Genomic DNA, 25,958 nt, shown 5'->3' with positions numbered 1-25,958 from the left:
TGCTATATTATTGTTACCATTATTCTTGCAGAAAGCAATGGCCAAAGCCAGACGATAATGCAACAGGCTGTTCCGCAGCCGAGTATTCTTTACCACTGCAGGAGGACAGCTGTCCTAGTGGATGGGAAGTGGCGGTAGGGTTCAGCTTTGGACTTTAAGTTTTCAGTGCTGGTGAAACACGCAGCTAGGCTTATTTGGTATTATCATTCTATTTCATTCTGCAAACATTCACTCAGCAGCGACTCTGAGTGCTGGGCCCTGGAGATACTGGGATGAATCAGACGGTCCCAGCTCTCAAGGACCTGCTTTGTTAGTGAGGACTGAATGTAGGTATCACCTCTGGTGTGGTAAGTGCCACTGCAGCAGCATACGAAGTGCACAGGCAGCCAGAGGGGGGATTCAGGACAGGCTTCCTGGAAGAGGCAATGAAAAGCAAGTTCCGCTGGGCTGTATTCAGGCTCTGGGGAGTGCAGAGTAGGGAAGGTACACAAGTGACAAAAGATTTTGGCTCCCAGTGCTGACAGTCTTTTTTTCCCCCCTGGCCCCATCTTCATCTGGATCCTCCCACTTAGTGCTTTTGGGAAGAAAATTTGTGTGAATCTTTAAGATGTTTCTTAAACCGTTTTGTAGGCACACAGATATTTTATTGATCAGATTTCCAATACGATGTTTTTGCCTCAGCCTCTTCGTCTTCTGGCTCAGGGAGGTTGAAATCGAAGTTTCTCCAGGAGTGTTGGCCAGGTCTGTCGCAGCAAAGAGACTATGTTTCCTGGGTCACTAAATAAGTCAGTGCCACAGAAGTCACCAGGATCAGCCCAATTTCCGTGTTCCTGCAGCCTCGTCCCAGACAGTTTCCCCTCAGCGTGCTCCTTCCCACCAGATGTTCTCCTATTGGGAAGGGATGCCAATGATGTTCAAAGTGACCACATTAAGGGGCAAAGCTCCAGGGACTCCTGGGAAATAAAAAGAAAACAGAAAGCCACACACGTACTATTGACTAGACAATAAAGACAAATATGCTCACGTCCTGTCATCTTGGCGTGAGTAATCCCAGTGATGCTCTTAGAGAGGAGGCCATGTCAGGTAACACCGCCAAGTTCCTCACCCCCCTTCCTGGCTTCCATTCTTACCTACCTGCTCTTTTTCAGGCTTGGGTTAGGACTTTCCATTCTTTCTGTGCTTCGTTAATTACCCCTCTTTCAGCCAGGATCACAGTTGGTCAGGGAGATGAGAGAAGTACAAAGCTGGAAGATGTAGTCACAGGTTCTCCCTCAGACTGAATGGGGAGAGGCAAGAATACACGCACGGGTCTATTCTCCTTGCCTGCTTTCCTTTTGTGATGACTCACGCTGCCGTGCTCTGGGCAAGCCCTGGAGCCCCCATCACCGTGTGAGATGCACGGATCCAGGCATGTACTCCTCTTCCTTCTCTAAAGGAGGAGACTCGTTTTAGCTTGGTTGAGGCGTCAGCTAACAATTCAGACCCAGTTACTCGAAACTTGCTAACAAAGATCAGGAAGCCAAAGGAGAGGGAGTGACCTGTAAGAGGAGACCAAAACAGTCGGCAAGGGTTACAGAATCCCAGGGCCTGTGCCACATCTGTGCTATTCAAGCTCCAAGGGCTTTGTTGGGGAGGAGGCTCTAGGGGCTAATGATTCTCCACAGGCTACCTTAGGGGGGAACTGTTAGCTTGTTCTTTAGAAACATTGCATAGCCTTGGAGATGCTTAGAGCTGTGTAGAGTCTAGAAGGGTCATTTAGGGTTCTGGCTCTCAAAGTTTGCTGCCCATTAGATCTATCTAGGTGTTGGGGGGGTGGAGGTAGGGAGGGTGCTTTGCAAAAGATCCCAATGCCCAGATGCCATCCGGGGGCCAATGATGCCAGAATCTCTATGGGGAGAGCCTAAGTATGTGTTATTCCAACTCCCCAGATACTTGCAATGTGCTGCCAAGTTTGAGAACTGGTGAATGGGACCCTTACTATTCAGAGTGATCTCACCTGGGAGCTTGTTAACAATGCACATTCTTAAGGTTCTCCCAAAGACCTACTGAATCAGAATCTGCGTTTTAACAGGATTGCCAGGTGACTCATACGTACACCAAAGTTTGAGAAGCAGTTACTTTTCTCGAAGCATTGGCAATCTGGCACCAATGGGCCCAAGTCCGCCTCGACAGCTCCCCCTGGGAGCTGTGTAGTGGTTGGCCCCTTTGAGAGGTGCCCTCGCACTCCAGTTTGCCCAGGTCCCACACCTGGCCTGGTTCATTAGCTTCCATTAAATGCCTGAGCCCATTCACAATTGGAGTGGTTTTAAAACTTTATTATAAAGTCAAATTTACTATTAGTTACATGTAGTACACTCACAGTGTTGTGCAACTATCACTACTGTCTAGTTCCAGAATATCTTGATTACTCTGAAAGGAAATCCCACACTTATTTAGTGGTGGTTCCCCAGACTCCTCTTCCCATAGCCCCTGGGAACCACTGATCTGCTTTCCGTCACTATGAGTTTGCTTAGTCACGTATTTCATATGAAAGGGATGTGTAATGTTCTCAATGTTTATCCATGTTTTAGCATGTATCAGGACTTTCTTCCTTTTATGGCTGAATAATATTTTTTTGTGTGGATATACCACATTTTGTTCATCCATTCACCATTTGATAGTTATTTGGGTAGTTTCAAGCTTTTGGTTATTGTGAACAGTGCTGCTCTATGAACATTTGTGTGCAGTTTTTTGTTTGAACTTGTTTTCAGTTCTTTTGGGTATATGCCTAGGAGTGGAATGTCTGACGCAGATGGTATTTCTATGTTTAACTTTTTGAAGAATAGCCAAGCTGTTTTCTACAGCAGCATCATTTTACATTCCTACCAGCAATGCATGAGGGTTCCAATTTCTCCAAATTTGTCAACTTACTATATTCTGTTTTATTTCTTAGTTCTACTCACCTTATTGGGGGTGAAGTGGTATGTCATTGTGCTTTTAATTTGCATTTCCCTACTAACTAATGATGAATATCTATTCATGAGCTCATTGACCATTTGTGTATCTCCTTTAGAAAAATGTCTACTTAAGTCCTGACTGGTGTGGCTCAGTGGATTGGGCACGGTCAGCAAGCTGAAAGATTGCTGGTTTAATTCCCTGTCAGGCACAGGCCTAGGTTGCCACCAGGTCCTCGGTTTGGGGCGTGTGAGAGGCAACTGATAGATGTGTCTTCCACACGTTGGTGTTTCTCCCTCTCTTTCTCTTTCCCTTCCCCCCTCTCTAAAAATGAATAAATATATCTAAAAGAAAAAAAGAAAAATGTCTACTTAAGCCCTTTGCTCATTTGAAAACTGGGTTATTTGCCTTTTTATTGGGTTGTAAGAGTCCTTTATATATTCTAGATACTAGACCCTTTTCAGATATATGATTTGCAAATATTTTCTGCCATTCTGCCATTTTAACTTTCTTGGTAGTGTTATATAATGCAGAAGTTTTCAATTTATCTAGTTTATTTAATCTTTTATTTTGTCACTTGTGCTTTTGGTGTTACAAGGACTTTGAGCTTTTATCACCTGGACAAGATCAATAGACAGGAAGAACAAGGGGTGTGAGGGGAAGGACAACAGGAATGGCTTGACGTCTGTATGTCCAAGTGAACCAGTAGATCTGAACGTTTATCCACTCTATATAAGGTTCTCCAGCTTAAGCACAATATATGTATAAGCAATAGATTAGGACTACTAGGTTGTGCTTCTCAAAACTTAACCATTGAATATTAGTGGGAAACTTCACCTATGTTAGACTGTTCAAAAATCTAGTCCTAAATAGTATATGTAATTAGAATTTAATATTTTCTGGTTTCAATTCAGTTTTATTTGTAATAAAAAAGCATGCATTTCTGGAAAAGCATGCAATGTTACTTGTGTTCATTTACCATACTTTTGGGGAATCATGATTCAGCCGCAATTCAAACTCAATGTCTCCCTGGCGGCAGCTTATCCACACTGAAGGAATATTCCATGGAAAAGATAGTGAAGTTCATGCATAGCAGCCTTGCTACCAGGCGCCGCATTTGCCTGCGATCACACAGCAAGTGAGCATTTGAGCCCAGGTGTCTCATTTCCAATCTAAGGCTCTGTCTGAGATAAAGTCAGACCAATTATCTCAGCCTCTCCAGTTGAGAGTACTACTACCAGCTGTCATCATTTCGGGCCATTTTCTTTGTGCCAGGAATTGTGTCGAAAGTCTTTACATCTAATTTTTCCAACAACTCAGGAAGTGGTTTTGTAATTATCCTTATTATACTACTTAAGAAACGGAACTTAGGTTAAGTAACTTGTTCAAGATCACACAGCGGGTGTGAGAGCTATGACTTAACCTAGGTCTGACTCCAAAGCCCCTATTCTAAACCACCAAGGGCAACTATTATTTTAGTATATGTGCCGAAGCGAGCACGTAACTATTATTTTAAAGAAGACCAAGTCCTGAAAAACGACCTCGGTACCGTTTTTCCTGCGGGTTTACAAGCTGGCAGGTACTTCCGGCCGCTGGAAGTGCACAGCCGGCCCATCGCCCCTCCCTTCCGCCCTGGCCTCCTCAAGTCGCGCAGGCGCGCTCCTTCTCCGTGGCGTTTTGGGTGTCACCTGTGCGTGCGCAGGGCTAGAGACAAGGTTCTCCAAAATTGGAGATGGCGGCGGTCGAGGAAGTGTCCCCGGAGCCGGCGACTTCAGAACAGCCGGCGGAGCTGCCCGCCTCCGTGCGAGCGAGCATCGAGCGGAAGCGGCAGCGGGCGCTGATGCTGCGCCAGGCCCGGCTGGCGGCCCGGCCCTACCCGGCCACGGCTGTTGCGGCTACCGGAGGTTTGGGTCCTGGCGGCGCCTGCCCCTTCCCTCTCCTGGCGGACCGGGTGCCGGGTCCCGCGTTGGCGTCCAGACCCCTCGCGTCTGCACGCACGTCCTCCCGCTGTCCCGGGAGGGAATCCGCTGAGGTCTGGTCGAAGCGAGCTGTCCCAGACAGACCCCAGGACAACCCCGCGGTAGAACCCAGGTCATCTGATGACTCCGAGCCCCGGGCTTTCCTCGTCGCGCCCGGGCTGTCTAGCTGCGGTCTTTAGCTTGGGAATGCAGCTGCCCGCCCTCGCCGTCGGGAGGTGCCGGCGAGTGCAGTCAGCGCCCCAGCTGTCCGTTTCTGTTTTCCTGCGGCTTCCGCAGGTACCAGAGGTGGTACCTTGTACAGCCCATTTCAGTAATCTGCACTTGCTCTGTCAGTCACCCTCATCCTCAAAGCAGGACTGAGAGAATTTGCCGTATCTAGCGTAGGGCTTGCTACTGCAGAGCGCTAAAAAGAGCAAACAGACATTAGCTACCGCCCTCACATGTTTCAAACTAGCTAATATAATTCCCTGAGCTAACCTGGGAAATAATTAGGGCAGGATTTAGAATCTGTGTTTATGAGGTCGTAATTGAGGACCAACCAGAAAAGGAAAGGGGTTTGCTTAGGTTCATCCCAGCAAGTGCACGGGCTGATCAGGACTAGAACTCAGGTCATCTGACAGTGGGTTCAGGAGTTAGGTAGGTGCTGTGGTTTTAATATTTGTACTACTCTATTTCAGTGTACTGTACAATTTCCACGTTTTTGGTGACATGTGCCTTGAGAAAGACTGAGAGGAACTTGCTTAGAATGTGGAGCTAAGAGGTGGTGCTAAGGGCCTGGGGAAACAGCAAGGCTTAGCTGCGACGTGAGAAAGAAACATAGATCGATTGCCTCCCATACGTGCTCCGACCAGGGATCAAATCTGTAACCTATATATGTGCCCTGACTGGGGATCGAACCTGCAACCTTGTGGTGTATGGGCTATGCTTCAAACAACTGACCTACCCAGTCAAGGCCAGTTTCCCCTCTTCTTAATTCTCACAGCACTCACGGTCATTCCAATTATTGGCTGCACTGTTCATGAAATCTGTATGTTCTGGTCCACTTATCTGTTTCTATCCATCCAGTAGATATTCATGAAATGCTTAACTATTTGTCAGATTAGAGAGATAAAAACAGTCTCGTGGGAGATATAGGGAGATGAACAGGCAGTATAGTGTAAGAACTGTTAACAGTAGAAACAGGTTTATTATGATCTCATCTCTTTATTTACCAGAGAAAGAAATTAAGGCCAGAAAGGGAGAGTGACTTAAGATAATACCATTAAATTTGTCTTTTCAATGCATGATTTACAACATATATACATTAATATGTAAAATGCACTCATCTGAATTTTACCTATGTAAATGTTCATGTAAACACCAAAGTGATCAATGTATAGACACTTCCAGAACCGTCCAAGGTGCCCCATTACCACTTAGTCAACCACCCGTGCTCAGACTGTTCCGACCATTTTGATTAGTAGTAGTACCTTTTTTTTTGAGCTTCATTTACTTGGAATCATAGTGCTTGGCTTCTTTTCAGCATAATGTGTGAGAGATTTATCCACGTTGTTGCATGGGTTGGTAGTTGGTTCATTTACATGTCGAATAGCATTGTATTATTACACCAGAGTTTTTATATTTTTGCGGGGGAGTTGTTTGCAGTTTGGGGCTATTATGAAGAAAACCTTTTGAGTATGAGGTTAGCTATGGGTTTATCATACAAGACCTTTATTTTGTTGACGTATGTTCCCGTTATCCCCACTTTGCTGATAATTTTTGTCATAAATGGGTGCTGGATTTTGTGAAATGCTTTTTCTGCATCTGCTAATGTGACCATATGATTTTTATCCCTTAGTCTGTTTATGAGGTGTATCATTTACAGATATTCAGCTTTCATCCCACTGGTAAATTCCACTTGATCACGGCGTATGATCTGTTTTAGGTTCAGTTGTTAATGGTTGTGTTTGTTGTCATTTTACTATTCAGAAATATATTGCTGAATTTTGTTTGCTGATACTTGGTTGAGGACTTCTGCATTTATGTTCACAGGGATATTGGCCTGCAGTTTGCTTTGTTTGTAGTGTCTTTGTCTGGTTTTGTGTTAGGGTAATGCTGGCCTTAAGAGTTCGGGAGCCTTCCCTCCTTTTCAATTTTTTGGAATAGTTCGAGAAGGATAGGTATCAGTTTCTCTTTGAATGTTCATAAAATTCACCTGCAAAGTCATCTGGTCCAGCACTTTTATTTGTTGTGAGTTTTTTCTGTTATTGATTTGATTTTGTTAGCAGTTATCCGTATGTTCATGTTTACTGTTTCTTTCTGATTCAGCCTTGGAAGATTTTATGTTTCTAGGAATTTATCCATTTCTTTCAGGTTGTCCAGCTTGTTAGTGTGTAATTGTTTGTAGTACTTCTTTATAATACTTTGTATTTCTGTGGTATCAGTTGTTACTTCTCTTTTATTTGTGATTTTATGTATTTGGGCCCTCTTCTTTTGAGTCTGGCTAAAGGTTTATCAATTTTGTTTATTTTTTCAAAGAAGTAGCTCTTACTTTCATTGATCTTGTCTTTTTAGACTTATTTTCACTGATCTTTATTATTTCCTTTTTTCTGCTCACTTTGGGCTTTGTTCTCTTTCTAGTTCCTTTAAGTATAATGTTAGATTGTTTATTAGATATTTTTGTTTCTTGATGTAGGCGTGTATTGCTATTTTTTATATTTAAAAATTTTTAAGTATATTTTATTGATTATGCTATTACAGTTGTCCCATTTTTTCTCCCCTTTGCCCCCTCTGCCCTGCACCCCCCCTTTCTCCAGCATACCCCTCTTAGTTCGTGTCCATGGGTTGTACATGTAAGTTCTTTGGCTTCTCCTTTTCCCATACTATTCTTAACCTCCCCCTGTCCATTTTGTACCTACCATTTATGCTTATTCCCTATACTTGTTCCCCCATTCTACCCCTCCGCCCCTGTTAATAACCCTCCATGTGATCTGTTCCTGTTCTAGTTGTTTGTTTAGTTTGCTATTGTTTTTTGTTTTGTTTTTTTAGGTTCAGTTCTTAATAGTTGTGTTTGTTGTCATTTTACTATTCATAATTTTGATCTTCTTTTTCTTGCATAAGTCCCTTTAACATTTCATATAATAAGGGCTTGGTGATGATAAACTCCTTGAACTTATCCTTATTTGGGAAGCACTTTATCTGCGCTTCCATTCTAAATGATAGCTTTGCTGGAAAGAGCAATCTTGGATGTAGGTCCTTGCCTTTCATGACTTGGAATACTTCTTTCCAGCCCCTTCTTGCCTGCAAGGTTTCTTTTGATAAATCAGCTGGTAGTCTTATGGGCACTCCTTTGTAGGTAATTCTCTCCTTTTCTCTTGCTGCTTTTAAGATTCCTTATCTTTAATCTTAATTATGATGTGCCTTGATGTGTTCCTCCTTAGGTCCAACTTCTTTGGGACTCTCTGTGCTTCCTAGACTTGCATGTCTATTTCCTTTGCCACATGGAGAAGTTTCCCTTCATTATTTTTTCAAATAAGTTTTCAACTTCTTGCTCTTCCTCTTCTTCTCCTGGCACCCCTATGATTTGGATGTTGGAACAGTTAAAGTTGTCCCAGAGGTTCCCAAGCTCTCGTCTGTATTGCTATTAATCTCTCTCTTAGAACTGCTTTGGTTGTGTCCCATAAATTTGGTGGTGGTTGTGTTTTCATTTTTATTTGTCTCAAGTTCTCTTTTGATTTCTTCCTTGATCTCATTGTTTACTCATTCATTGTTTAGTACCATGATATTTAGCCTCAGTATTTGTGTGTTTCTTAGTTTTCTTCTTGTAATTTATTTCCAGTTTCCTACCATTGTGATCACAGATGTGTGGTATAATTTCAGTCTTTTAAATTTATTGAGACTTGTATTGTGGTCTAAAGTAGTCTGTTCTAGACCATGTGCTGGGTGCACTTGAAAAGAATGTATCTTCTGCTGCTTATGGGTGAAATGTCCTGAAAATATCAATGAAGTCCATCTGGTGGGCTAAGGTGTTGTTTAAGGCCACTGTTTCCTTGTTGGGTGTTCTGGTAGTGACGTTTTATGATGGTTTTAAATAGTTTTTTTCCCCAACGACTGATGGTGATGATGATGATGATGGCTTTCTCATGGGCTTACGGCTGTTTGGACGTCCTTATTTGTGAAGTCCCTATTCAGGTCTTTTGCCTTTTTAAAAAAAAGTTGGGTTGTTTGCCTTTTACCAACTTATAGGACTTCACTGCATATTCTGGATGTGAGTCCGTCGGGTACACACACTGCAGACGGCTTCTCTCAGTCTGCATCCTGTGTTTTCCCTCTTTTAAAGGTCTTCTGATGGATAGAAGGTCTGAATTTCAGTCAAGACCTTATGGTTAGTACTTTTGTGTCACATTTAAGGAATTTTTGGTACTTCAAGTTTATGAAGTTATTTTATGTTTTCTTCTAGAAGAAAAGATTATAATCCATTTAAACAATTTTTGTGTATGCTTGTATGAGGTAGGCTTAAAGTTCATGTATAGAAAAGACTATTTTTCCCCCCCCTCACTGTTTCATAGTGGCACCTTTGTCATAAATCCCAGTGCCATTGATTGAAAAAATTGTTTTTCCCCCACTGAATTGCCTTAGAGCCTTTGCCATAAATTAAATGACCAAATACATGTATGTCTATTTCAGGGCCCTCTTTTCTGTTTTATTGATTTCTTTGTCTTCATGTCACTATCAAACTCTTAATTACTGAAGCTTTATAGTAAATCTTTAAATCTGGTAAAGTCTTCCATTTTTACAGTTAGCTCGTCAGCTCCCACCTCAACCCCCCACGCCCCCCACACACAGCTGCTGGGGTTTTGACCAGGATCGCCTTGAATACATGAATTTGGGGAGAATTGAGATCTTTACAATATTGAGGCTTCTAATCCGTTACATGGTATATTTCTCTGCTTATTTAGGTCTTTGATTTCTCTAAGTGGTGTTTCAGTTTAGAGTTTTTACACATCTCTTCCTAGGTGTTATTTTTAAATTCTCATTGTAGATTCCTGTGGACATTCTGCATACATAATCAAATCATTTGTTGATAAAGACAGTTTTACTTCTTTCTAACTTTTAGGCTAGTTTAGTTTTCTTGTCATATTGTACTAGCTGGGAACTTTATCTAGTATCGTGTTGGACAGAAGTGGCAATAGTGGACATTCCTTGTCTTGTTTGATACGTGTGTACAGAAAGTTTCTGTTTGTGCACGAGGGAACATACGGGCTTACCTGGTTCAATTGTCGACCACTCTTGCCTACTTTTTGTAGGTGTGGCTAACGTAAAAGCAGCCCCAAAGATAATCGACACAGGAGGAGGCTTCATTCTGGAAGAAGAAGAAGAAAAAGAACATACAGTTGGAACAGTTGTTCATCAACCAGGTAACGTCTATTATCAGAAAATAGGTTGGCAGTTTTGGGTATCATGCATGAGACTTTGCACATGGATGGTAAATAGTGAGGCAGTGAGCAGGTTAGCTTTATAAGAGTAATTGAGTTTTGCTAGTAGGTTAAAAATTAAACAGATTTGGCGGTGACTAGTGTAACTTGTGTTTTGTGTCAGGAAGTCCTCACTCAGTGCCACTGCTGGTCTGTCACTTAAGCAAAATGATGTAAAACAAGGCCAGCTTTACCGTAGGCTGACTGATGTAAATGACAGTTACGTTCCTGTGGCATTTCGTCCATGTCGTAATGAAATGACACTGAACGAAATGTGGTTTGCGGGCCTGTTGTAACTAGGGCTGACACTCTGCTGTTTTATAATGGGCAGTGACAGCCGGTATACTGACTGATAGAATAAGCGCTCAAAATTCCCTTGATAGGCTGAAATGAGAGGCTAAAACCCAAGAGATGAAATTTAGGGCATCCTTTTATGCTTGGAGGAAAAAATCAGTTTACAAAGTATGAGATGAGACCTCACATGAAAAAAGAATATAACTGTATTATCTGAGGTTAAATTTTGATAAATCACTTATATATAGCCATATATATCCTCTGGGTGAGGATATTTTCACACCCCTTGAAAAAGTTAAAGTTTTATTTGATCATACATTTGATAGCCAGTGGTATAACATAACCCATCCCAGTTTTAGCTGCAGGGCAGAAGCGCTGTGGGTTTATCAGGGCAGGTAGCAATCCTGTGCCGTTCTGTGCATCTGTGCAGTTGCTTTCAGAAGCCGAGACTTGAGTTAGGATAAGGAAGGACCCTTAGCGAGGTGTTTGCAGTCCTTGACAGTATCTAGCTTTACTCTGCCTAGAGGGGTTTTGTGCCAGCTGTTGAGGGTGTATTGCTAAATGCAGTCTCTGTCTTCAAGAAGTTTGCAGTCTAGTGGTTGAGACAGATGAGGAGGAAGCAGTTTTCTCCGTTGGCAGAGGAAAATGGATCATTCCAGTCACAACACAGGAAACTTAAAGGATTAATCTTTTTCTCAGGACCTGTTATGGAATTTGACTATGCAATATGTGAAGAATGCAATAGAGAATTTATGGATTCATATCTTATGAACAACTTTGATTTCCCAACTTGTGATAACTGCAGGTACTTATTTCAGACAATGTTCTTAATTGCTGAAGTTTAATGTTTACATACAGGCTTAGGGTAAAACAGTTCAATCCATTTGAATTTAATATTCTTTTGCCAACTGATTATTTGGGGAATTTCCTAACATTTCTGCGGTTTCCGTTTTGCCAAAGAAATACAGGAAGCCCGTGCTTTTCAAAGTTATGATATGTCACATAGACAGGAACGCCCCCGGTCCGGCCACAGGTACCATGTCATTCTTGCTGCTGGCCCGGCGGGGGCGTGGGGCAGGGCTTTAACCACCTCGTGGTAGCACATTCCTAGCCCTTCCCAAAGGGTCCCTGGTGGCTTCTTGTCTCAGTGTCTGCTGACGCCTTGGTCACAGGATGGGGCTGTTAGTGAGAGGACAGTGAGACCCCTCTGGCCACTCTTTGGTTCTCTCAGAACACCTCTTTCCATTTTTTCTCCCCCTGACAGTCAAGGATGAGGATAGATAAGAAAAGTCACATTCCTCCATCACTCTCTTTCTTCTCCTAGCCTTTGTCCTCTTTTTAGATTAATGCAGAATAATCCTTCTTCACATGGTTCTGTACTCTGTCTACCTCAGCGTATCTTTCCCACCTGAAGATCCAGTCTTGGATCTTACTTGGCCTTCTTCTCTGTTTCCTCTTCCCTCTACTTGTACCTACCGCGCTAGGTCAACTCTCCACCTGCCTGGAGGACCTCCTTTTCAGCATCACTGATGACTTTTGCTGAGTAGACTCTTTGGAAGAGAGAGCATGGAGATATTTCCGGTTTCATGATCACATGGGTGACTGGAAATGTCCTGGCACCCACTGGAATGATGAATGATGAGCTCTGTCCCCACTGACACCTGGTGTCAGTGATGCGCACTGAGTGGTTAAGGTCCACAGTATTGTCATTCTCCTTAAAGTGTAGGTAGCTTTTGGAAACTGAATTAGCATATATAACCTTATCTCCATGAGAAAATGAAAGCAGTGGATATGTCAGTCTAGAAAAAGTTGTAAGGTAGTCTAAAAAATATACGTACTTTAAAAATTGAAACGTAATTAGGAACACAGTCCTCCATTCTGTTTCCCTTCAGCATCTTCCAGGATTGTAGTTTTAGTACAGTGCAGTTTACCTGTCCCTCCTTTAGTTGGTACTTTCAAATTACTTAGTCTAAAGGTATTTCCAGCTTTAGTCTCCCCTCCCTGAGCTACGTATGCCTCCTCTTCAGTGTTTGTTACTTCAGTTAAGGCCAACTTCATTCCCTGGCTGTTTCTCTACTATCCCATGTTTAGTTCCAAAACCATTTGTCTCTGTGTTCACACCGTCATCCTCTCTCCCACTACTGCCTTGGGCTAGGCCACCGTCAGCCCTTGCCTGGTCCACCGCAGTGGTGATCTTTTAACTGGTCTCCCCCCGCCCCCGACTTTTGCACTGTTAGTGTCTTCTCCATTTCGCGTTTTACTCAAAACTCTAATGGTTTCTCATCCATTTAGAATGAAAATGCCTTCATCACTGATTATAAGGCCACTGCTTATCTCTGCCTTTACCCCTCGTCACTCCTCGTCACTTCCTTTAAGCACAACGGCCCCTTGCTGTCCAGTTGCAAAGCACTTTCCTGTCCTAGAGTCTTTGCATTTGCTCTTCTGTCTGCGAGGAATGCCCTTTCTCTAGCTATTCAGAATGTTCTCTGACTTCTTAAGGGCTCTGCTCAAATGTCCCCTTATCAGTGACTTTCTCTGATTGCCCGACCTGAAAACCTCTGTCCCTTCACCCTCTTTACAGTCCTTCACTGCACTGTTATCTGCCATTGTGTTTGCTTGGTCTTTGGCTTTCCTGGAATGTAACTTGCATGAAAACAAGGCTTTTTTTGTTCTTTGCTGTATTCCTTATGCCTCAAACAGTACTTCACAGGTAGATAGAGAACAAGTGAACGAGAACTATGTAATTGACTATGTCTCCATTTTTACCTTGACTTTGAAAAGCTCAGAGTTAACCGTAAACTATGTTGAGACAGTTGGCCTTTGCATATTTATATTCCTTATATCCTGCTCATCCCGACTTTATGCTTTAACTTGTATTTTCTTACTTATTGAGTCTTAGTTCTCATTTATATTTCTTGTACTCTTGTGAGTCATTTCAAATCCTTTGTGGAAAAGAGAGACTCTGACTTGAACAACAATTTAAATTAAAGAGAGACTTTAATAAAGTAGAAAAAAACTCTGACTCTGACTTGAACAACAATTTAAATTAAAGAGAGACTTTAATAAAGTAGAAAAAAACTCTTAACATGTTGAATGATGTGGATTTGCTGCTAATATAGCTTCTCAGAGTATGTAGAGGATAAAGCATTTTCCTGTTAGGACTTTTATGCTGCTCGTTTGACCATGAGGGCTGCAGGGGAAGAGTGTTTGGTATGTTCCTTGTGGTGTGCACACCTCAAGGGCGTTGGGCTGTTTGAAAACGTAGTTTATTTTAAATAACTAACTTATATAATGAACTTGTTTTTCAGAGATGCTGATGATAAACACAAACTTATAACTAAAACAGAAGCAAAACAAGAATACCTTCTGAAAGACTGTGATTTAGAAAAAAGAGAACCACCTCTTAAATTTCTTGTGAAGAAGAACCCTCATCATTCACAATGGGGTGATATGAAACTCTACTTAAAATTACAGGTTTCTAATAAGTTATATTAGTCATTTTTTTACCTTTGGGCAGGTGACGTTTGAACAAGAAAGTAGTTGTAATTAGCTTAGTTTTTGCTCAGAGAGCCAAGCAGATCCTCGGCGTTTTGTTGTTTTGCGCATGAGTCACCATCATTCAGTGGCTGTAACGTGCTTTCCTACTTTGCTTTTTGGTGCGGCGCTTTGGAGCAAATGTCTTACTATTGAGTAATTGGCAGTACAGTTGGGAGACTAAAAACGCTTGGAATAAGAGTCAGACCCTGTTTTCCTGCCCTCCCCCCAACCTTTAAAAAAAGATTTAGGCATTTCACAAACACCTCAAATCTAACTCTGCCTGGGAAAAACACTCGTCTGAAACCCTGTCAGGTGTCCACGTAGCGCCAGTAAGTCCCTGCAGACCTCCCCACCTGCTGTGTTGCAGAGATGCCTAGTAGTCGGAGCCCCTGGGGCTGCCGGGGCCCAGGCTGGGCGTCCTCAGTCACAGGCAGCCTCCCGTATCTACTAAGAGTGGTGCCAGGACTGTGATTTTTTTGGTGCAATTATATAAAAAATATTGGGCGGCATTGCTTTAGAGCAATTTGACTTGGGATTTGGATACAGAATTCTAGTATCTTTAAATAAAATTAAGAAGCCACATGTAAAAGCAAACATATACTGAATTTCATTAAACATAGGACACTATATCAATGAGAAGACTCACCACTAACTTATGTACCATTAAAAATGAAAAAGTGCTCATTAAACCAAGCCGATCCAATGCCTCCTTACCCCGTGGTGTGTTATTTATACTCACTGAGATAGTGCCATTAGACTTATATGCTCCTTCTGCTGTGTATCATACCCGTGTGTACATAGATAGGAAAATGCAAATACAACAGATTTATTAAGGTATTCCGAAACTTCTTTACATTAAGAGTGCAATTCTTCTGAACCACTTTTGACTCAGAATTAAAGTGCTATTAAGCACATTGGTGATTCAGCATTTTAAGAGGATTAAATTGTAGAAAATGGGATGTTCTAGAACTATTGAAATAAGAGTGTATTATTTTATTATGCTAAGAAATTTGAGTTTGGCTATACTAATTGATGTTTTAGTTCCCTTAACATATTGTGAGAGATATCATGAGTATAATTCTTACTGTGTATATTATTTTCCTAAATATAAATAAATTTTATAAAGAGTAAAGATATATATAATCCAAAGTTTTAAAACTAGAATAAAGACTTTTTAGGTCATTCAGTTACCAAAGTTTTACAAATTCATGTTCTAATGATCAGAAGTTGGTTAAGTAGATGGACACTATGACTGGTTCAGGAGGAGGAGTAGAAGTGATTGATTCCTGTGGTGGAGGTGTTTGGAGATTGCCTCATACTTGGATCTGCCGTGACTAGTAAGTAGATTCTTGGGTGTGAGCTTGCCAGAGCCCATCAGACCCAGCTGTGCCCACGGGTGTGCTGACTCCCGTGAAAACGCTGCACGAGTCAGAGAAACAAATACGGTCAGAGGACAGCTTGCCTGTTATGAGTATAATCGAAGCCAGAGCTCATTTGCTGAGGGTCTCATAGGATTAGGTAGAGATATTCACAGAATTGTTTTTTACCAATATTTAAAATATTTTAAATGAGTATTTTACCAAAATTTCAAATGAGTATTTGTAAAATTGTACTTGAGTTAGGTCATTCTTTGGTGCCTACGGATTTAATAATTATAACTTTATAATTTACAACTTTGAATCCCAACTCATGTAAATGTGGATTCTGTGTTACAGATTGTGAAGAGGGCTCTAGAAGTTTGGGGTAGTCAGGAAGCATTAGAAGAAGCGAAGGAAATTCGACAGAAAAACCGAGAAAAAATGAAACAGAAGAAGTTTGATAAAAAAGTAAAAGGTAAGTGGCTACTTTTATATCATAAATGACTATGTTTACTGCTTTGCAAAAAGCCTTTCGCTGAATTCTTCCTGTTTAGAGATGTGATGTCATCCCACCATCAGGTGGGAATCTGTTTTGTCACACACACATCGGAGGAAAAAGAGTTTGCCCTTTGTAGTTGGTGTTTGAGGCTCTGAGTCGAAACCACCCAGCATTGCGGTTCTGAAAAAGCATGTTGGCCCTCACTCAGTGTGAACCTTGTTATATCTGGGGCTGTATCTCTGGTCACAGATTTGGCATCAGCTCAGTCTCAAATATGACCAGTAGGGTTATAAAGGGCAGAGACACCCACCAGCAATCCACTGCAATTGCTTAAAATGAAAAAAATCGTGGCTAAGTCTTATCATCTAACGTAGCAGCTAGGAGGAACCTTTTAATGTCAGCCAGTCTAATCACTTTTATTTTATATATGAAGAAAAACTTAGCGAGGTAGAGCAACCTGCTACGTAATTATTAGAGTGTTGGGCCTGGAGCCAGGCTTTCAGGACTGAAAGTCTGCGTTGGAATACTCAGTCCTCTGTCCACAGGCCTGTCCATTCTGTCGTCCATCTGTCTCTGTCTGTGCACATGTGCATAAGTCTTCCCCTGCCCCTCCCTCCCTCCCTCCCTCCCTCCCTCCCTCCCTCCCTCCATCCCTCCATCCCTCCCTCCATCCCTCCCTCCATCAGTGAATCCAGTAGTTAATGTGTCAGCCACTGTGTTAACGTAACTGCTGGAGTCACAGTTCTCAGAAGAGAAAGGCCGGTAAACTTAGAATCATAGTGGAGTGTAACAGGTACCGTGATAGTGACGAACACAGGGTGCCACGAGAGAACGAAGAGCACTTTTTGCTCTAGCACAGAACCCCTAGAAAGCCTTAAAAAGCAGGCATGTTCTTCACACAGCATTTGTAGAGGCCCATGTGGTGTAAAGTGTGTACAGACAGGGCGTGTTTTGTGTGTATTCTAGGTAATACATGTACTAAATCCATTTAAAATGAATCTCTTAGCCGTAGTAAATAATTTTGCTTATGTTTTTAGAATTTAGAAGAGGTGTAGGAGGATGAATGAAGATAGCCCAGATGTCTTAAAAACAAAGAAAAAAGCAAAAAAAAAAAGTAAGCTGCCTTGTTTCTTCTTATTGTGAGGGGACCCGCCCCCACCCCCATTTTCATTACAGGAGTAATTCATTCGCAGTGTAGAATAGTCGGGTAACTATGAAGAACTGTCCCGTGATGCTGCTACCCCGAGGCAACTGTTAGTAACATGTCTGTCTTTCGAGTTCTTTTCAGTACATAAACACGTTAGAAATGTATTTTATAAAAATGGAAGCACTGTCAGACATTTATGAAGTTTACCGTAAGTGTATCAGTATAAATAACCCCATTATAAACATCCTTATATACATCTCTGTATAAATTAGTTAACTTAAAATGTCCCAGCATACAGTTATGGCTGTGCAGAGAAGTTTCCTGTAGCATTTCATTGAAGAATCTCCCCCAAATTACCCCTGCTGTACCGCAGTCTTCAAAGTGCCTGCAAGGGCTAATTGAGAGGATTTGGAAAGACTTCTCTTGATCTTTTCTATGTTCTACCCCAGCCCCTTCTCTCTTCCGACATCAAGGAGAGCCTTGAAGGATAAAGTAACAAAAGGCATCTTAAGGGGTATGAAAGAGGAGGGCGTATTTATGAACCACTTACGTGTTAGCCTGGGATCACTGTCCCTGAGTCACCTCAGTTCTCTCTGCGCTGCCTCCTTAAACAAACCCCTTTCTGATGGTATTTTAGTGCAGACAATAACATACGGATGAAAGAATTAGAAAGTTTTACCTGCAAAGTAAAGGAATATTTGAAAAGGAGGGCTTTTTTCTCAGATACTATTTCTATAGTTTGGTCAAGGCATCATCTAAGGTTGGCTAAATTTTAATAATTTGACTAACAAAAGATTATGGCGTCTATGTCATTTTATTATGCTTTTTCCCCTGTAAAAATCCTATTAAGGTAATATAATGTAAATATTAGTATGAATAGAACATTTCTTTTAAGCTTTACACAATTTTCATAAGTATTTTGTAAAAATAAACTCAAATATAACTGGCTGTTTTTCTCATTATATTGAATTGCTATTAATCACTGGATAAACTTGCTATGGATTTTCCTGATCCTTGAAGTTTGAATCTGTCCTGAATATTTTCTTAGATCCCTTAAGGCCCAGTTCTTTAATTTAGTTCATTTCTTGTTTGGAAGAAGCCCAACTCTTGAGGAAATGTTTCCACGTGGTTACGCGCGCCGTGCGTTTACCAAGTCCCTGCAAATCTGAGTATTCCATTTCTTTTGCACATGAAAACCTAAGTTCTCTCTGCTGTACGAACATTCCTCCATTGTCTTCTGGTGTTTGTGTGCAGGCGTCAACGTGATGCCTTCTTTCATTGTGGCCTCTCCTTGTCAGTTTGCTTCAGCGGTCGGTGGATCTGCGCCCGTCCTCCCGACTCGGCCACAGGGGCCGAGCGTGGAGTAGACACTGTAGAGGTTAGAAGCGGGGAGCTTACTGTGCAGGCTGCTCAGAAGGCCCCGGACAGAGAGGAATAGAAGCGAGTCTAGACGTTCTTTAGTTGAAAAGACATTGGAACCTGGTTCTCTTGGTCTTCTGATTACGATCCACAAAGAAGCTGACACAAGGTTTCCTTCTTTATGGAAAGGTAAGAGATCACATTTCCCTGCTTTTAGAATATGATCTGCTTTAGTAGTTTGAGAGAGAATTGATCTTCTACAGAAGAAAATTAAAAGTATAAGTAGTATATGTAAATACAGATAAGGTGAAAAGAAAGATAAGAAAGAAGGAGGCGGAGGCAGAAATGATGGCATCACTGCTACTCAGTTTTAGTAGATTTCAGAGAGTGCAGTTTGGCCTTGACATTGAATACTCGGACATTTTGGGTTCGCATCCTCTTTTCTACAATTAGGTGGAGGAGATAATGGCTTTTCTTTAAAGTGATACTCGGCTTTCTTAGTACTGGTAGAGCTTAGCCTTCTAAAAAAATTAATCTTCACTGTTTGTCCTGTGTACTTTCCCCCCAAAAGAGGTGGGTAAGGAAATTTCATTTGGGAGTCCCTACTGATGTGGGGGACAGTGTCCACATTGGGCCTGTGGTTACATGTAATTTAGGACTGTTCTCCCACTTCTCTCGGAGAGCGAAGGACTCGATTCCCGTTACTCTGCTTCAGTGTGTGGAGGCCAAAATAAGATCAAAGCTTCGTAGGTTGTTTCGTCATTTCCTGGTGATTTTTTTCTCTCGTTAACGAGGGGCACCTATGTCAAAACTCCCTGCCTTCCCACCGAGTGTTAAAAGCCTCTGGTCTCCCTCAGCTAGTTCTCTTTTTTTACCTAAGTTTACCTCACAAGTAGCATTCAGCTTATTTGAATACAGGCTGCCTCTTTTGCAAAATTAAGACAATAAGCCAAATAAAATGCATGTTTTAGAATGATAGAACCTAAATTTTTCACTGAAACAAGGATTCTAGGAAAAACTTCTTTGGGTAAAAAGTGTAAGCAGCCCCTGAAGACATCAGTAGCAAGACTGAACATTTTGTGCATTTTAATAAACTTCCGGCTGAGGTGGTCAGTCCACAGCTTTGTGCTGCGGAATTTGGAGCCCGTGGGACCGAGCGGCTGGAACACGGCACACCAGCTGCCTTCCAGCTTCAGTCGGGTGTCTGGCGCCGTGCAGCGTGTCCCCGCCGACCCCTCCGAGGCTCCCAGTCCTGTGTCTTTCCCCTCGTTCCTCAAGTCTCGGACCTTCCTGTCCCTTCCCGTGTTCAGTAGGTGATCAGCCTCCCCTTTCCAAAGCTTTAAGTTGCTCAAATGAGGTAATGAGAAAAATGTATTGATCTTTAAACAAATTTTTATTTCACCTGATTTTGAGTGTGCCATCTGTACTTTTTTCTCTCATTCACACATACACATTTATTTTGCTGAACTATTAAGAATTACTTATAGACACTGTGATTCTTATTTAATATATCAGCATGTTACCTCTTAAAAACAAGGACATTTTCTTCTGCACAACTAAAACATGATCACACCTAATAAATTGAACATCAGTACAATGCTGCCATCCACTGTCTAGTGTATCTCTCCCCAGTTGTTCTGATGCCTGTACCAGCCTTTTCGTGGTGGACCCAGGGGCCACTCAAGGATGGTGCACATCTGTAGTCTTAGTTCCTCGGCCTTTTCACCTTCCTGGCATTGACACTTCTGAATTTAAAAGGGTTCACAGTTTTTACGTTGCACCACACAAATGAGAATGGCTTTTTTTAGCCTCACTACTCCCCTCCAAAACTGTTCTTTGGTAGGAAGGAGGAATGAGGCTTCCTTGTCCTGTTAGGAAACACCCAAGTCACAGCACCCAGTCTCCTTGTGACGTAGAACAGTAATGCAAACTGATAGAGGCCCCCTCTCCTGAGTCCAGGCCCCCAGTTTTGCAGAATGTCCCTCACTTGGTTTTATTCGCAGCTTGTTTTCTCATAACTTGAGTGGGGCGGACACTTTTGGGAGGAACGCTTCCCGGTACTGTGTCGTCGAGTGCGCTGCATCAGGAGACACACACCAGTTCTCCGCTGGGAGAGTGAGACTGTTTGATGGCTCGGCTAAGGCAGCGCCTGCCGGACTCGACACTATGTGAACACCTTATTCCTCAAGTTTTACTCGGTGGTTTTAGCACACAGGGATGCTTCTTGCCTGAGTCAGTCATTACGTACTGCTAGGGTGGGTATAAACAGTAATTTTCTATTTGTTATTCTTTCTATAATTTTAGTATTTGTCTGTTTTTGGAGAAGAGCATTTTTAGTACCAGTTGGATTCATAGATTGTTCTTCTCAAATCTCTGATACCGTCCACTCCTAGCATTTATTTGATATTCATTGTCCCCAGTTTGGCCAGTGGAAGCCCCTTCAAATTAGGTCCTACCTTTTTGGGTTTTTTTTTTGGTAAATAATTTCAAACTCACATGAAATTGCAAGACTAGTACAAAGGACACTGATATCCTTTACCCAGGTTTACCTTTTGTTCACACTTGATGTCGTTTACGTCAGCATTTGCTTCCTCTACCTACACACACCTTTTCTCCCCTGGACCTTTTAAGAGCAGGTCAGTACATCACCCTTTACCCCTACATACGGCAGCCTTTCCTAAGAATAGCAGTGTTCTCTTACAGAAGCAAAGTGTAATTGGGTATTTTTATCTAATCTGTCGTCTGTATGCTCGTTGTTAGCTACCCAGTTAGGTCCTGTGTGACTTCATTCTCATACAGGATCCCATCTGGTGTCAGTATTGGCTTTAGGCACGTCTTTCTAAACTTCGGTATTCTTGATTATTTCCACAGCCTTTGTCTTTTATGACAGTGAAATTTTAAAAAGTCTCTTCCCTTCTCCCGGCCTGACTTTAGAAATAATGTTTTCCATTGGGGCTTTTCTGATTTGTCCAGGGGTTACATTCAGATTATACATTTCAGGGGTAGCACATGAATGATGTGTCTTTCTCAGGGCATCACATCAGGAGGCATATGAGGTCCATCTCTCCTCAATGGTGATATTGATATATCTTTTACTTGACAAGGGAGAAACACTGTAAGACCTTGCAGATATCACGCTTCTCCTGAACACTTCCCTGAGAATCTAGCGTCCGTCCGTAGATGGTTTTTGCTGGAATCAGTCTCAAGTGTGATGGTCGTAAACATTCCAACTCCAGCTCTCCCTCTGCATTGAATCAGCTAGCAGCCAGCATTCTACAGCACCCTTTCCCCATCTGTTTGTTACTGGCACGGATTCACCAATTCCTGTGTTCTCAGTGCTGCTGATTCATTTGTGTCCTTAATTATTTTGGTGCTGACTGTCTCAGAGTTGGGCCAACGGGAGTATCTTCGTACTGGCTCCTGCCCTTCTGACATGTCCTCACCAGTCACCGAGCACTCCTTTCTACTCCGCCCGCAGAACACATGTATCTCTACTGTATTTTTGTTTGCCCATATATGTTGACAGAAACCTGGAGTTCACACTGATGAACCGCATTGATCCCCCAACTTTAGGGTTTATCCTGCACTTCTCCCTTATTTGTACCTTGCCTGACAGTGCAAACCTGGATTCCCGTTATCCTTAACCTAGTCAGCTGATGCCCCTGCAGGGAGCTCATTTCCCACCGCTGTTGCTGCCTCCTCTGTGCGGAGCTCTCCCTACCTTCCTTGGGCTCCCCTACTTTACCCCAGATGCCTGCTTTTTACTTGTTCCACCTAACAATGGCTGTAGGGCTGCGTTGTCCAAGAAGGAAAACAATGGCAAGAAAATGACCAACACCGGTTTTTAGTATTTTCTTGCTTTCTAGCACGTTTTTCCAGAACTATCTAGTAAATACTAAGGATATGACCAATTATGGCTAGTAAGCTAGATTTTTGTTTTTGAGTTATTTTTAGTGTTAATACTTTTCTCTTCCTGAGTTCACACAATGCTCAGATCGGGCAGAGCTTACTAGCTCGGTGACTGGGACGAGGTCAGACTTCGGGCAGTAAGGAAGAGTGGCCGGGGCACCTTCGGAACAGAGCTGGGAAAGTAGGTACCAGGGCTCAGACAGGAGACCTCTGCCTGTCACCTGAAACCATGCGTCACCTGTACAGTTCTGGTCAGTATATCCATTCATTCATTCAGAAACTGTCCTGAAGTAAGAGAAAATAATAAAAGGACAGCACATTTCAACTGTCTAGAAAAATCAGCATCCTTCAGAAGATACAGGAATAAAGATTGGAATCTGGGTAAAACTGTCTTGAGGTGTGCACATTGAAGCTTGCACGTCATCTCCTCAGACAGCGCTTTCCTCCTGGAGGGGCGACAGGCAGGCAGCATGGCTCCCTGGTTAAGAACGTGGACCCGAGCTTGACCATCTGACCGACGGCACAGTCATCCGACCTCTGTGCCTCCGTGTCCTCACCTGTACAGCTGGGATGCTAGTGGTACTTATTCCAAGGGTTGTGAGGGTTAAATGTAGTTTATATAAAGTGCTTAGAGCAGTGCCTGGTACACAGCCCTGTATGCTTGCTTATCCTCCTATGATAAAGGCTGGAGGAAAATAATGTGATTCCTTGGTGGACGTTGACTCTCACAGTTGATATAACTGACACACTCTCCCTTAAGTTGTGCTGTGTTCTGTTTTTACTCATCTTCTTAGCTTGTTTTTTGCTCTCTAACCTACACCCGTCGTTTCTGAGTCTCCCATTTCACGCCACTCTGACAATGGCATGAATGGTTCCACGGGCCAGCCTGTGTGGTCAGGCTTGATCAGTTGAAGTTCAGGTAAACTCATACTTGGTTTAAACACATGTGCATACCTGATGGGTTTCAGCTCAATAGCACCATTGAAAAACTGTTTTTTGTTGATTTGTTTTTCTTTAGAATTACGGCGAGCAGTAAGAAGCAGTTTATGGAAAAGGGAAATGGTTACTCACCAACATGAGTACGGACCGGAAGAAAACCTAGAAGATGACATGTACCGGAAGATATGTACTGTGTGTGGCCATGAACTGACGTATGAGAAAATGTGATTTTTAGTTAAGTGGTCTGTTTTAGAATTTTAAGTTCAGATAAAGAAAATTTATATTGGTCTGGTTCACAATTCACCAAAAAGTCTTTATAGCTGAATAAACACTTGCGTAAATAATGTCTCAGTGCTAAGGATGTATGTTGTGGCTCAGGGCAAGTCTCACCTAAGCTTGGCAGGTCGGGTTGTGGGCAAAACGTTGGGTCTGTGACTGTGTTTTCTGGGACAGGGATGGGAGCTGAGTAGCACAGTGGTTCAGAAGTGTTAGGCGAATGCTGAGGTTGAGAAATGAGAAACCAAGGCAAACCTTAGATTGGGTAGAACAAGCTCTTAGTAAAGGCAAAGCTGGTTGAACTGGACTCTTATCCCAGTGGGGATGGTGGCTGACCCTCCCGTGAGGCTGGGTTAGGACTTTGAGACCATTTGTCTCCAGGTCAGGGCCCTACCACTGGACAAATCCTGACTAACAACAGGAATGAACGATGATGAGTTGCCGGAGTCTGACTGTGTTTTCTCTGTCTGCAGGGTTTACTCACAGGCCCTACTATTAGCTGCTAGATAGCCCATTTCAGATCTGGACTAAAATGGAAAAACAGTAATTACAGTAAGTTTATCACAACTCTCTAACATTGGGCACCTACCAGGTGCCAGGTAAGCACTGTACTAAGTGCCGTACAGGAGTTCCAACCTAATCCTGGGAGGGGAGACAGCCTGCTGCTGTGCTTCACATCCCACCTGCAGCCTGGTGTCAGCCCAGACATCGGGGTCACATCTAGCTGGTCCGAACTCCCTCCGAGGTCTCAAAAGGATTCCATCCAGTATGTGTGATTACAGTTTATCCAATTTTTTCTGACAAAAACAAATTCAAGTTAAGGTAGACTGGGTATTTTCATGCTATTTTTTGATATAACTTTTACCCTACTGCTACAAATAGAAGACACAGGCATTTGATACGTTTTCATTTTTCTTTCTAAATCAGTTCTTGGAGATTATGCTTAAAGAAAGGCACAAGTCAAAACAAGTCAAACCAAAGAGGCTTGGGACTATGCGTACTAACTCTTCTCTACATAAGTAGTCAACATAGAAATGTTTAACGTGTTTTTGTGTTGATTCCGAATGGGCAGCTAATCTTCCTGGGACACACACACAGCTGCCAGCTTGATGGTGACAGAGGCAGGGGCGGGCGGCGGACGGCAGCACGGCCACATGGGGGAGGCGGGGGGCCTGCGCGCATTCAGATTCCACTTAGTAGCTGTGGACCTTGGGTAAGTTATTCCGTGGGCCTGCTTTTATCTGTCAGATGGGCATAAAAATTCATTTCTCTAAAAACTTATGAGGATTAAATGTTGTGAATCCGTAGAACTTGGCAGGTTACAACCACTCTTTAAGGAGCACGTGTTGTCATCGAGGCCAGTACAGTTACAGGCTTGTCTGGTGAGCTACAGTTCTGTCCACCCTGTGCCGCGGTCAATGTGAGACGGTCCTGGTATCCAGACACCAGGGACAGCAGGCCTGCTCCACCCAGGCTGGCAAGTTCTTTGAGTTACACAAGTCACTACTAAATACTTTTCCAGGAAAAGCAACCTTATCTTCATGGGAACTGCATCCTGAGTAACTTCTGAAAGGGAGATTTAGAATCAGGGAAAACAAAGCATGTGTTCACTTTGACAAAAGGACAGTAAATGGCACCAGTACATTTAATAGATCAAGCCCCCCCACCCCCACCAAGGTAATGTACAGTGACATGCCATTTGTGTGTGCACGCGCGCGTGTGCACTTCATTAGTGGGGAAATCAACTGCTGAGTGTTTGCTCTTGCATTCTTATTTCCTTGAAATTCAGTCTCTAGTTCAGTTTTTTCGTGTACTTAGCTGCCAGACTGGGACGGAGTAGGGTCGTGTCAGTGAACAGTTAGAAGTAACCATTACTATGAAGAGAGGATCCAAGAGAAAGGACGTGAAAACCTAGAAATTCCTCTAGAATTTGGATCAAGTATAATTAGCCAAAGTTTACAATATGAGGAGGAACAGTATAAATAAAAGAATATTTTAAGCCAAGAACCTGGAACTTTAATCTTGTAAATAACACATTACTTATTTTAAATAGTGTCGTATTTAAAAATCGTAGGAATTCTCATCTGTTGAGTAGAATAGATTGTAGGGCCACCAAATGTATGGTAAGCCACAGAGATCATATATTAATAAGGAAAATGCTTATGCTGTAACAAGAATAAAAAAGATACCTATGTTGTACAAATGCTCAAAATGCTCCTTAATAATACTACCAATTGTGGTGTTTTATTGGTAAAATTCTTCTAAGATTTAACG

General features: G+C 42.4%; 1 protein-coding gene across 2 annotated transcripts; it reads left to right on the top strand.

Moving 5' to 3' along the window:
• The first annotated feature begins 4,604 nt into the window (after positions 1–4,604).
• On the top strand, positions 4,605–25,876 carry XPA (XPA, DNA damage recognition and repair factor). Of its 2 annotated transcripts, none has more exons than XM_037035754.1 (6): positions 4,605–4,838; positions 10,199–10,309; positions 11,360–11,465; positions 13,969–14,134; positions 15,913–16,030; positions 16,600–16,667. In XM_037035754.1, the coding sequence occupies exons 1-6, from the start codon at positions 4,667–4,669 to the stop codon at positions 16,647–16,649; spliced, it is 723 nt and encodes a 240-aa protein (XP_036891649.1). In that variant the 5' UTR covers positions 4,605–4,666; the 3' UTR covers positions 16,650–16,667. The 2 variants fall into 2 exon arrangements, with proteins under 2 accessions (XP_036891649.1, XP_036891648.1); XM_037035753.1 differs by lacking the exon at positions 16,600–16,667 and adding an exon at positions 23,488–25,876 and having other exon boundaries at positions 4,609–4,838.
• The last annotated feature ends 82 nt before the right edge of the window (positions 25,877–25,958 follow it).

Source organism: Sturnira hondurensis, unplaced genomic scaffold, assembly GCF_014824575.4.
Source record: "Sturnira hondurensis isolate 20B ecotype Veracruz unplaced genomic scaffold, ASM1482457v3 Scaffold0022566, whole genome shotgun sequence".
NCBI lineage: Eukaryota > Metazoa > Chordata > Mammalia > Chiroptera > Phyllostomidae > Sturnira > Sturnira hondurensis.
Note: the sequence above shows the minus strand (reverse complement) of the source record. Positions and strands in the feature narration are given on the sequence as shown.